The sequence below is a fragment of the Bufo gargarizans genome, chromosome 1, assembly GCF_014858855.1.
Source record: "Bufo gargarizans isolate SCDJY-AF-19 chromosome 1, ASM1485885v1, whole genome shotgun sequence".
In the NCBI taxonomy this organism is placed as follows: Eukaryota; Metazoa; Chordata; class Amphibia; order Anura; family Bufonidae; genus Bufo; species Bufo gargarizans.
Window position 1 is genome coordinate 494,461,775 of NC_058080.1, and position 13,798 is coordinate 494,475,572.

Below are 13,798 nucleotides of genomic sequence, written 5' to 3' on the forward strand. Positions count from 1 at the left end.
TAACCCTATGCGGTGTTGTTTTTATAGTTATTTGGGGGGTTTGAGTAAACCTTTGGTCCTTGCTTTGTCATGTGGATGTACAACACTATGTACACAAGCCACGATGCAAATGTGAACAGAGTTTTACAAGCAGCGACCTGCAGGAACACAGATCCCTTTAGGCCTGGAATGAGCACAGACAGAGATTAAGCACCAGAAACTATGATAATAGAAACTGTGTAACCTCGGCTATCACAAGCAGAAACTATAAACTATTTGTCTACTCAAGACTTGTATGAATCTGGTTATAGACATTAGGTACCTGCTAGCTGAGAGACATTTATAATGACTAGAAATGAGCAAATTGCTTGAAATTCTTTTGGGGTCTGATTCACTCGCATTGATCATCAGATTTGATTTGAGTCCAAATAAATATGAACTGACTCAAAAGTGCCTCGATTCCCCTGAAAAGTCATGCATGACACTCCGAGGTATCCTAGTACTGTATCCAATCCCTTTCAAGTCAATGCCAAGACACCATTAGTAATGTAAAAGTAACAGCAAGTCACTAGTATGCCTACTAATAAAGGCACTGCAATACTGAATTTTTATGCTTTTTAAAATTAAAAAACAGCCAAAAAATGATCCCTTCTTGGGGAGTAGGAAAATGCTTGGTGTTACGTTTAAGTAAAAAAAAGAATCCAGTACAAAACATGGTAACTGCAGAAAATACTATTAGCACCGATATTAATATTGTAAAAGATTTGTTTCTGTAATTGTGCATTATGTGATGTACACTGGAGTGAGAAACATCAATAAAAAATTGAGTGCTATAGCTTTAAATGCCGCTTCAGTCCTCACTGAAAATGGCTGGTAACCTGAGATTCAGTGACACACTGCATTGACTTCTGTCCTGTCCCTAGCTAAAACCTATCTTTTTGTCTATCAGTTAATTAAATAATGTCTCACTTAAAGGGGTATTCCCATCACATACAATGGGGGCATATTGCTAAGATATGGGACCCACACCTACAAGGAGAATGGAGCTGGGAGAGCTGTGGCTGGAGGACCCCGGATTTCCCATGGTCCTTCCACCAAGCGTTGCTTCCCACTGCTCCCATACAAGTGAATGGGAGCGCACCGCGCATGCGCAGCCCCTGCTCCCATTCATTTCTATGTGGCAGACGGAAATCTTCGGTAGCCCAATTGAAATGAATGGAGGGCGGCTACGTATGCGCAGTGAGCCCTCCATTCATTTCCCCGCTCCGTTCTCGTTGTAGGTGGGGGTCCACACATCCTAGTGATATGCCCCTATATCATGTGATGGCAAAACCCCTTTAACTGTCCCTGATACTAAACTAGCTGTGTTCTGCATTTAAAGGGAATCTGTCCCCAGTGACCTCCCTATCACACTGTGTACATAGACACATAGTTGTGGTTCGCCTGATTAAAATGCTGTTTTTCTTGTGTTGAGTTATGATACTGTTTCTTAATATGCAAATTAGGCCTTTGGTGCATAGAGGGCATCACCATTGCTCTTGTTGCACCCAAGCTCCACTGTTTTCTGTGGCCAGCCCCTACCGTACTGATTTGCCACTGCCTGGCCCTGTCAATCAAAGCAGCGAGGGAGGGGCTGACTACAGAAAAGGGTTCCATGGGAACTGAACAATCGTATAGGGATGTCCTCAAGGTAATAAAATTGGGAATAATTGACCTGAAGGGACCTAGAAGTTAGCATACACATTAGATAACACAAAAAAGAAAACAGAAAGCTCTGCCCAATGTATTGTACCCATATGTCTAAGGACATTGACATTTTCAGATGACTTTTCAGAATAAGCTGCCATGTGTGCACATGAGGAATATCAGTAATAAAACAGTATGTAGAGTTTCTCAATATAAGATGTTTAATAAGTGCCTTAGATGCATCCTAGAATGAGCTGTGGACATCTGGCATTCTGTATTTTGGGGGGTTTATTGGACCACTCTCTGAGGTTTTATTCAGCAATTATGCCCTTTTTAAGTTGTGCAAGAAATTATAAAGGTAAAAAGAGTATATGGGCACTGATACCATAAAAACCGAATTGATTATACAAAAAGCATAAATTAAAAAACAATAAAATAATATTCCCATAATAGACAAGGTGCTTGTGAAAGTAAGCAAACTGTCTCCAAAATACATCGCACTGTCAGCACTCTTTGCACCTCCTTAAAAAAAGGAGCAGACTGCCCCCGAAACGCGTTGCACTGTTAGCACTATTTGCACCTTGCCCATCATTGGAATATTGTTTTATTTTTTTAATATATTCTTTTTTGTAAAATAAATTAGGTTTTTATGGTAGTAGTGCCCATATACCATTTTTTTCTTTATAATTTCTAGCATTGTACTGGTGGCACCAGTTTCCTGATCGCGGAGAGTGGAGCTGCCACTACCTTTAACATTCATGTGCCCTAGATTGCCCAACTGCAACGGGTGAGCTGCGTTTATTGTGGGCCAGACTGTGTTTCCTTACACGATCACGTAAAGGAGCGACCCTGGGTTTCTGTCTCCTAATATTGCGTTCTTCGTAGTATATATAATGTGTTTATACTCACACTTATCACATTGGTGTCATCATAATATTGCTGTTCTAAGTGCCAAAAACTCCCTGCAAGGTTTAACATTACTGGCATGACAATCTGTTACTGGGAAGGTATCCAGGCAAAAATAGCTAGTGAATGGGAGTAGAAATGACTCACTTTTGTTTAAATAAAACAAAACTCTGCACATACCTTGCCTCGCGCACACTAGGGCAGATTTACTGACACTGTCCTAACAGAACAGAACTAGACCAGACGGGCAGACATTAAGCCATATCGCAATGGCACACACTGAATCAGATGTTTGGTGCAACCCAATATACATGTGGGTTAGACACTTTTCTCTCTCTTACCTCCCGTCAGGGCTGGCATAGTATAGACCACTATTTTGTGGCAAAGTGCATTTTCCAGATTCCTTTTAGCCATTCCCCTTCTTTTAGACACTTCGAAACTGGATGTATAAAAGGTATCTAAAACACATAGTAAGTTTGGAGCACGTACACCACTTTTTTTTATACACTTTTTTTTCTCTAATAGTTGGGAAATATACTCCTAAGATCTAGGGGACTTGCTACGGTCATCCTATATATTCAGAAGATGTAATTCTGTGAAGAAATAAGAAACATGGTAATTCTATGCTATAAGATATGAAAAGCTGGTGATAGACAGCTTGGGGTTTTCCTGTCTAATCCAATAACAGGAAGCATCTTGATCAGAGGCATAAGACATCTATTAATGGCGGAGTTATCCTGCCTTTTTTGTGATAGCATTGGGAGTGGATGGAGGACAAGCAGATACCCTCTACAGTCTGTGCCACAGAAGCACCATCTATGGCCAACTGGACATCGAGATGAGATGCAACTTGAGAATTCAATGAGCTATGTAGTTCGTTTTTTGACCTTGTGCAGGCTAGAGCATAAATCAATTAATCAAATGGGGAGCAACTCGCACAGTAAGAATTTATGGCACCGGATGATGGAGAATACAATGACTGTGGGATATCTACAAGTTTTGCTAAAAACGCAGAACGCTTAAACTTTCCATACCAAGAAACTCACTTCACAGAAAAAGAATCCACATAGTTCATGTGAAGGTTCTGGCATGTGACCCTCAAAAGCCACATTTCCTGACATCATGGGAATATAAAACTTAAAAAGCACTTTTTTAACCACAAAAAAAGAACTGATCTTAGCACTGGCTCAGTTGTTTGACTTTGGCCTGTACATATATCGGGGGTCACTTAAAGGGGTTGTCCAGGTTCAGAGCTGAACCTGGACATCCCTCCATTTTCACCCCGGCAGCCCCCCTGACATGAGCATCGGAGCAAAACGGCTAGGGCAGAGCTAAAGCCCGCCCCTCAGAGCCGGTGACGTCACCGAACACACTGCTGGGCGGAAGTTACCGCCCGGCAGTGTGTTATTGTAAACACAAGAGCCTGTGCCCTGCGCGATCTAGCGCAGGGCACTGGAGCGCATCGGAGCATGAGATGCTCCGATGCCAGGCTCAGGAGGGCTGCCGGGGTGAAAATAAGGGTATGTCCGGGTTCAGCTCTGAACCCGGACAACCCCTTTAACATTCATTTCTGAGGTCATGTATTTCAAGGTGTTGTACCTAATGTGATATCCCACATGAAAAGAGTATAGTCCATAGATCACGTGGCCCTGTGCACACTCTTATGACTATCATAAGTTGTCCAGTAACATTCTGCTTTTTAAAGGCGGGTTTACATGGGCCAATGGAACAGCCGATTGTCAGGAAGGAAGGGTTCATTCCCTACAGTCGGCTGCTCGCTCAGTGAAGGAGACCTCTGTATTTACATGCAGCGATCACCTCCACAGTATGAGGATGAGGGATCGCCATTGCTATCACTTATCCTCATACAGAATTATTGTTTCTGGGCAGCAGGTCGCTGTTTAGACAGCACAATCTGCTGCCTGCATGAACAACAGGATCACCTGATGAACGAGCGTTTTGCATGTTTATTGGGTGATCGGTGGCATGGCCGTTCCCGATAATTTGGCCGATTATTGGTATGTGTAAATCCACCTTACGTTACATTCAGGAGATCATCAATAATAATCAGCCCATCCCATCTGCTTCAAGTCAATTCAATGGAGGACATGGGGCAGACCTACAAATGAAAAGTTGTCAAATTAAGACAGAATATGCCGTGTGCTACATTCCTTAAGTGCCTTAACCACTGTTTACAACAATCTCGGCAATGGGTGTGTCTTTGTGGGAAAGGGGTGTGTCTCTGTGGAAAAGGGCGTGGTCTATTATATGACACTGTGCTAATATTGTATCGGAATTTTGTAAAATCTGCAAAATTCAATGATAGTGCTCCATCTAATAAGCCCTTTAGACTAGACAGCCTAACGTTCTGCCAGATTTATCATCCAGCATCAGTCTCTGTGATAAATCTGACACAGTTTAGACTGTCTAGTCTTAGTTTACACTGTCTAAATATTAGGCGGTATTGGTAATTCTGCCCATTGACTTTATTTATCATACTTTTCATACCATAATTTTCCAGCAGGTCTAAAGGTTCGTTTACATGGGCCCACTGAGCAGGCAATTATCGGGACTGATCCATTTATTCCCTATAATTGCTTGCTTGTCACTGGAGGTAAGCAGTGCATGTACATGCAGTAATGACCTCCACTATATGGAGACAAGTGATGGCAATTGCGATTGCTCATCCCCATACAGACTCATTGTTTCTGGGCAGTAGATCCCATTTTACACAGAAGACCTGCTGCCCAGAATCAAAGATGCTTTCACCAGATGAACAAGGGTTTGCACGTCCATCAGGTGACTGGCAGCACCTTTACAAAGGCTGATTATCGGCAATGAGCATTAGTACAAATGTTTGATCCCAATATTTGGCCCGATAATAGTCCAGTGTAAAGGAACCATAAGTGCATTGTGCGTTAGGGGTTGGGGGGCACCCACACTGTTTTGACATGTATCACTTTAAACGGTGTATAGGTGGTAAATGTTTTTGGGCTGTTTTCCCTCTAAATAGGCCTAAAAGTCTGTGCCTATTAATTCCTAAATAGATCTTGATAGTGGTTGAGGCTTTCACAGATGCTTGCTGCAGAAGTTTATACACTAAGCTGGCTATTAACCAACATTAGCGTGTTATAGGGTTCTCAATATTACACAGACCCAAAGAAAACCTATTGTCAACTTCATTGGTGATGACCAGGTAAAAACAGTGTAAATGGTGCATACTGTTATTGTGATATGATTAGAGTTATCAATGATCCCTGTGGTTCAACGCATTTTATGATCACGTGAACACCGGTGAGGGGTATTTGGATACAATTTCTAAATCAATGATTCCAATGACTGCAGTTTAATCCCACAGTGTTTCATCAGGAATACTTTAACAAACAGGTCTGGACAGATGCAGCCTTTACTTATCAAGATATAACACATGACTGCACGGGCAACGTTGTGCAGTAGAAAAAGGGGTACAGTTAATAGACAACCCAAGGCGGACCATAGATAAAGTGAATGTCTACCTTATAACTCACTTTTTTGAAGTTGGGGGCTCTACTTTTACAGACACAGAGCTTTAAATCCCCTTGGTAACCTAAGGGTATGTTCAGGTTTATTGCACACCGAAATCCATATGAAATTATAACACACTGGCTACGTGCAGCCACCCGAACCGGGTGGATTTAGTATATGGCTGCACATTAATTTAACCAATAAAACAGTATATAGTCAGCTCCGAAATTCCCTATATTGGTGGTTGTAGACCGTTGGAATAGTATACTTTAAGTCTGTCTATGCAGATTTAGAGCGCTGTATAACAAAAGCTAAGCTCCAATTATTATAAAGATATATAAAGATATGAATAAGCACAGAATAATGGACCTACATATATGGGGTTAAAAAGTAGACACTTTAAGAAATCCAACATGCCGATCCCTATTTCCCCCAACAACATATATCTAGGGACCTTTAGGCAGAGCAAGATTAAGCTGACCATACTCATTAGATGTATGTCAGCTGAATCCACCAATTTTGATGGGATGGGCCAACCATCAAATGTGCATGGTGGCCTCCTGATGGGAGAGGCAAGTCGTCATGTTGGATTTCAACATGCAAAATACAGTTGAAACCTGTGGTAGAGCAAGAGGCCATAGGCTCACTGCCTGGCCACTATCGCTCTTACAGGTTGCAGGCCACTTTAGGACTCTGGCCTGAAGAACGTTGGGACCATGCACAGGACATAGGTACACAATGATGTCATTATATTGCCTGCGCCTGGACCCTACTATGCAGACATGATGATGCCTCACTGTGCTGATTAATGGATTAGGGTGAGGTTAATATAAGTTTTATTTTTTTCCTGGGACACAAAGGCACTTGGTGCTTGGCACTTAAGGGGCATCATTACATTTTAGGGGGCCACTTGCAGCATTATTCTTATTAAGGGAAGCAATCATAGGAAATTATTACTTTTTAAGGGGGCACTCAAGGGGAAATTATTACTTTTGGTACTCAGGGGGACATTTTGTAAAAAGCATTCGGGGCATTATCACTTTTTAAGGAAGTAATCAAGAGGGAATTATTACTTATTATGGGGCGTTCTGGGACTTTTTAATGAGGCATTTGGGGCATTATTACTTTCAAGTAGCGGGCAGGGGACATTATTACTTTCAAGTAGCGGACAGGGGACATTATTACTGTCTAAGGGGAAAGGGGGAGCACTGGAAATTCAGGAAAAATGAGGAGCCAAAGATTTCTGTTGCAAATGCTGCAGACACGAGTCACGGTTGGAAAAACTTGTCATGGTGGTGTGAGCCGGATGAAAAAGATGGGAAAAGTAAATGACTCCAGTCAAAGAACATGTGTCAACTGTAACTCATTGGATTTTACCATACTACATTCACTTATATGGTCTGTTGTAGCACGAATATCTACCACTGCATGGTCACTGTATGGGGGAAATATTGGTCTTTGTCTAGTAGATTTTATTCAGTAACAGTATGGCGCTAATATTTAGTTACTCTATGAAGGTAGTTGTATGGTGGTATTATTGGTAATATTGGCAGTATACAGTGTTTTATTCAGTAGCAGTATGGAAATAATTTTTATTCACTAGGTGATGGATGTGTCTTTAATTGGCTACTAAGCACATGCCTGCTGGGGAATATGGAGCAGGTGAAATAACTACATCAGTGGTGGCATTCCCTACAGATGCCATGCCCTTTAATGCAAACTTCCCTCAATGTCTCTGGATAGTTTAGATTTTGGCCAGATCTGGTTGACTGATAAAATGAAGACACTAGATAACATTTGTTTGCGTATTTTGGCTAGTGAGACTATCAGCCCCTTTGCAAGAACTGGATGTTCCCATTTTCCAGGGAGATGGAACAAAACATTTTCCTTGGACAAGTGCTATTTATTGGGACTATGAGCTCTATCCATAAAGACAAAGAGCCAAAAGAATCTCCCACTAGACATAGAATGGATATGTATGCATTACTGGACTGGAATTTGAGTAACTCACTGGTTCCTCAGCGATGGAAGACATTTATATCTATAGGTATACCATGCTAGTAAAGTGCTAGGGCAGAGAAGAAGGCTTGGCGCTCTTGATATCTAAGTGCTTATGTTTTACAAGCAATGGTTTTGGAATAATAGAGGTAGCAACAATCTCGGAAGTCTGCACTGGTTTGATATGTTGACTGAAAATTAAGAAAATCTTACAAATCTCCTCAAACTACCCCATAAACATACTGACTAGGATTGGCTAAGTGTGCATGTTTAGTGCCATGCGGAGGGGGGAGAAGTCATTAGGGTACTTATCTATGGGCAGTAAAGTCTCAGGCAGGTTAAAACCCATCATATCTGATACTTTATGCCCAAACAACTTCAACTATCTAATGTGTATGGACAATTTAAGTTGAAGCATGCATCAGACATTTAGAGTTGCCATCTATCGTCTTCCACAGGTTATATTTTAAAGCTACCGGAGGTGACTGTCACCTATGCCTTACAAATGGCACTAGTGGAAACCTGCAGTAGAAGTAGTCTGTCATGAGAACCCTAAGTTTGATCAATTGCATCCAGTTGAGGGAAAGTTGAGGTTGCACAGATAGGGTGACTGTCCATGGAGGCAACACCAGAACCCAGTAAATGGAGAATATAATACAGAAGGCTGGCTGGCACTCTTTACACCATAGATAACATTTTTTTTTATTTTTGAACTGTAGACACAGAAATTCGCCATATGCCAGCCAAGCTCTTGCTGACGTGTACAGGATAATATCTAAGATTGAGACAGCAGTCCAAAACCTGTAAACTGAGCTAATAATGAGGATATTCCAGTGAGATAAAAGTATGCCATTTGTAGTGCATTAGTGTGTATCTGTGAAGATACATTCACATGCAATAATGTCACATAATACCAGTCTTAATATTCCCAAAAATGTAATGATGTCAAATCTTAAGGACTGAAGCGCTAGAGGCCAAAGCCACTCATCCATAGAGCTGTTATAGTAGAAAGAGCCAGCATGTCTGTGATTGTCTTAAGACAACCCTGGCTCCTATGCCCCGTTACGCCCTCTATTCGCCAGAGCAGCGAGCCAGAAGAAGACAGCGGTTCCTGCTCCAACTTGGTCTGACCATATATTACAAGATCACCCATTCACATAAACTGGCGCCATGTAATACTACATTTGCCAGCTGCAGGGGAAGGTGTGACTGACTGCAGCTTTCCCCAGCGATGTACGCTCAGTGCCAGGGTTTCAGGAGCCAGATCTGTAGTTCAATGGCGTTCTATAATAAAAGGACATCTGTGCATCTGAAGTCAAATAAAAATACTTATTCTGCACTGCCCATTGATGTCCTGCAATTAAAGGGAATGTAGCACCAAATTTTTCCATGCCGATTAAAAACTGACAGTGACGCATTATCTTTTTCTATTTTTTATTTTTTTTTCTGGTTGTAGATTTTTATATTCTGATTTCTGTACATGAATATAGGGGAAGCCATCTTACCTGAGCTGCCAACAGCAGCCACATGGACCGTAAGCACCAGTAGACTGAAGATGTTCATTGACCTCTATGGGAATGCTCTGTGACCCGTGTAGAGGTCATTCTGCAGGGAGGGGAGTTGACAAGATAATGTGAAAGGTGGATCCTGTGTTGTGTGTATACATATATATATGTGGCCAATGTGAAAAGTGCAGGATTGTATTTTTTATTATTATTTTTTATTATTATTTTATTTGGAGTAATACGGAAAATAAAAAATGTCACCAGAAATTTTAAAAATTATATTTTATGAAAAACTTTTATGTAAACAAAAGATTATTGTCTGATGATGCATTCCTTTTAAAGGGATATTCTCATCTCAGACACTTATGGCATATCCACATCCTGTCTGATAGATGAGATTCCAGCTCTGGAACCTGTGCCTATATCTAGAACAGGGGTCCTCTAACACCATCCCACCTCAAACTTTCCTGCTGGCCTCTGCATCCAGGCTACTAAAGGTGGCTAGGTTCATGGAAATAGCTGAACTCACTATGCTACTCTGTTACAGCAACTGTCATAAAGGTGAATGGGAGTTATGGAAATTGCACAATGAGCTACAGTAGGTTGTTTCTTTAACCTCCATTCACTTCGGATCTGTGGAAGCAGCATCTAGTAGCATGGATGTGCTGCCGGCAGGACAGATCAGGGGAATCCCTGTTCTAAAGATGTGGATATGGCTAAAATGTCTACGATGAGGGGGGATACTATATCTCCTGCTGAAGGTGGAAGGGAATGCAGATGTGCTATAGTCCTGTGTCAGGAGATCCTTCCATACAGCCTGCAGCAAGAAAATTCTTCAAAGACACATTTCTGTATGTCTGACTAATCATACGGGTGTACCCGTGCAGCACGTTTCACAGTACTAGTATCTGTTTGCCACATATTATAGCTGTATGGTTTTGGTGTTTTCTTTATCACAAGAGTCTGGAAGTCAGTGTCACCAAAAATAGCTCCATTAGCTCAGTTTTGTATTATACTGTGTTCTTTTTTTTTTAAATTGTGGTTATTATTATTATTCTCACTGTAGTTGATCTTCTGTAATCATATGGTTAAGCTTCTAAAGCTGAATCATCTATTTTGCTTAGTAAGGAGAATGTTAAATGAGGATAATGCTGGCCTACTCAATATGGCTTGGTGACCCACTTTTTCTATTCCCACCCATATATTAAAACCATCTGGATTTCTTTAGGACACAAGGAAACTGGATAGTGAGATAGATAGAGACTTCTTTTGTCTCTTTAAACTAGTGATAGATGTGAACAATTCCCCGCCCAATCTGACAAGCATTCCAATATTTTTCAGTATTGGGAAGCTTGTCAGGAAAACGCCTGCATGCAGAGATATTTCCAGTGATGGAGACAATATTCCAGGGGGAGGGAGTTGTCTTTGGGACAGAAATTAACATTTATAATAGCATTGTTCCAAGCCAAATGCTAATTGTCTCCATAGTTCATAACTGACTGTACTAGTACCACTGACAATTGCCTGATCTATGGTCAGTTTAAGAAATATCCTACCCCTTAGTGCTGTGATTTCAATACTTCCATGAAATAATTCATCCACTACTACTGCCATTGAGTTAAACCCGTCAGTTCTTAATGGATTATTACATTTTCTTTTGTCCATGCGAACAATTGATTTTTCACATTCCCCTGGTGGCTGGAACATAAGCCTTTGATTTATGACCAATACCATTAGACCTGCAAAATGCAGATGTGGTCACTGGATAAACAGATGATTGTGCCTGCCAGGAATTCGAGCATAGGTGAGGAGTCATAAGAGAAGGGGGGAATAAAGGGTTTGGCATTAGAAATAGTTAACAAAAAATAAATAAAAAATCACCATCTGCACAAAATGGAGGAAAGCGTGGTAACGTCTTTTCTCATTCATGGTCCTGGAATGTAGAAGATGCTTACATAGACATTTTAGAAGAACAGTCTACAGATACACGCTCATTTCAGATTGTTACTGGTACAATTCAAAGCAAATCTTAAACTGAGCAAGTCTTTGTGTGAATCTGGACTGGAGCTACATCTGGGAACTTAACCCTACGTAGGAAGCCTACTTGCATCTCTATGTTGGAAGCACATTTTCTAGGCTTTCTTACGCCTCAAGATGAAATATGATTCCAGTAACTAACAGAAAACAAGAAATGACTTTACAAAAGAAGTAACATTGCGAGGAAGCCCTTGTAGTTTGTAGCATTTAGCTAACACAAGCTATTGGGATTCTGTTATCAGCCTTTATGTAGTCAACATTTTAGATTTGGACACTCTTTGAGACATTCATGTACATAAATACCCTTTTCCTTTTTGCACAGTTAAGCTTTACTTTCTCTACTGGTCTCAGACATCATTTGTGTAGACAGGGTCTTTGAAATAAACTGATTTATTTGGAAAATCAGACAGCGTTGCTGCTTTCACAAGACACATAGCTTGTTGTAAGGCTTCATGTCTCTGGTTAGCTAGGACAAGGAGACCAAAGAAGTCTGTTCAATGGAAGATCCTCCAAGTGGCCTCTCTCTCCCCCACCTCCTCCTCCCACAATGACTCTCCTCATTCAGTCTCCTGGCTCCAGTTTTCACCCCTTCTTCTCTGCTCCATTTTACTTCATGCACCGCATTTTCCAAACAGTTTTTTTTTTTAAAAGAACCCACTAAAATAAATGATATCTTTGTGAATTATACAACTGAAAAGCGGCAATTCAGAAACCCACAAATCATTTCCTTCCATTGTAGGATACCAAAGCTTTTTCCTCCAAGAAATACCTTTTTTTGGACCAAGCAGAAGGAAAGACATATATTCCTAGACATTAGACTTCACTTCGTGACTCTGCTCTCTAGTCTCACCCACTGTCCTTTGTACTGTTCTCCTCATTTTCCTCCATACTGTTTCTATCACTTTCCAAGTGCCTTAAATCTGTCTCCCAATTCCCAATAATTCTGGGTCTCTCCACTTTTCTCCAGCTTCTCGCCCCAAACATTGAATCTTTTCCAGAAAGCACATTTCCAGATTTTAACAGGATTCATGTGTGACCTCAGATTCTAAGGAGAGCCCAGAATGACTTCTCCAGGAAAAAAAAGGAGGGAGGGGGAAAAAGTAATTGGCTTCAAGGGACTCATCACAAAGACTATTGGAAAGTTCAACATATCCTTCTTATATCTTTTTTTTAGGATGGATGGATGGTTTGATGGATAGATAGATAGATAATAGATAGAGAAATAGAAGAGAAATAGATAGATAGATAGATAGATAGATAGATAGATAGATAGATAGATAGACCATTGTCTCACCTCTGGGCTGAACTTGGCAAGGGTGAAGGAGTATACCGAACACAGCATGAGCCATATCCAGATTGTCCTTAGAGAGTCCATTCTTAGCAATGTGGCTGCAGTCAGTCTTTCACACTCCTGGAGGTGGGAAGTTGGGATTGTATGGAATATTGTCTTCTGTGCTTTCCCACCTCCACCCAGTGCCAGTTACTGGTGCTCGCTTTCCACAGTCACAGGAAGTTCTCCTCCAGCCGTCATCTACTCTTCTACTTCTCCATGAACTCTGTTGTCCTCTTCTGCAGCTTTCTGTTTCCTAATTTGATGTTCCTCTTTCCAACAATCTCTTTTCCAACTGGGTCCTGCCTCTGACTTGCTACGTGGTCTTTACTCCCACATTTGGAACATGTGCACATGTGCACTCCCTAGTGGACGAAATGGATATTACGTTGGAGCTACAATATAAGAAGATGCAATAAGCAGTTGCCTTTTTAGGTGAAGGGGCTCAACAGGCAAAGTTGCTCAGTAATGTAAATGAGGACCTAATGTTGCTAAACAAAATCTTATTAGGCACATATGGGTAAGGTGCACATACGATTAAATATGTAGATTTAAAATGTAGATCCATACCTTAAACCCAGATGAAAATGTGGATGTTTTAGTCTAATATACCTAAATATACATAATGCTTATGTGACATGCAAGCTCAAATCTGACATTGTCACATATTCAGACTATATCCGATGTGTGTTGATCTAATCTAAGCATGTGGATATTTCAATAGATCATGTATATAAAAAGACTGCATTGTGAATGAGACAAGTTTTAATGTAACTTTCTTCAGTAATTTTCTTGGATACAGATTTCCACTCATCTGAAGCAATCACTCCATCCTTCCTATGATTAGACTAGA

At 40.9% G+C, this 13,798-nt stretch overlaps 1 protein-coding gene across 1 annotated transcript in view; it reads right to left on the minus strand.

The window, feature by feature from the left end:
• Window positions 1-13,228, minus strand: part of MMP14 (matrix metallopeptidase 14) — a 36,888-nt gene extending 23,660 nt beyond the window's left edge. Inside the window, exon 1 of the mRNA XM_044274284.1 lies at window positions 12,910-13,228. Coding sequence (XP_044130219.1) covers window positions 12,910-12,990 — 81 coding nt within the window. The 5' untranslated portion in view covers window positions 12,991-13,228. The remainder of the gene's footprint in view (window positions 1-12,909) is intronic.
• Window positions 13,229-13,798: the final 570 nt, after the last annotated feature.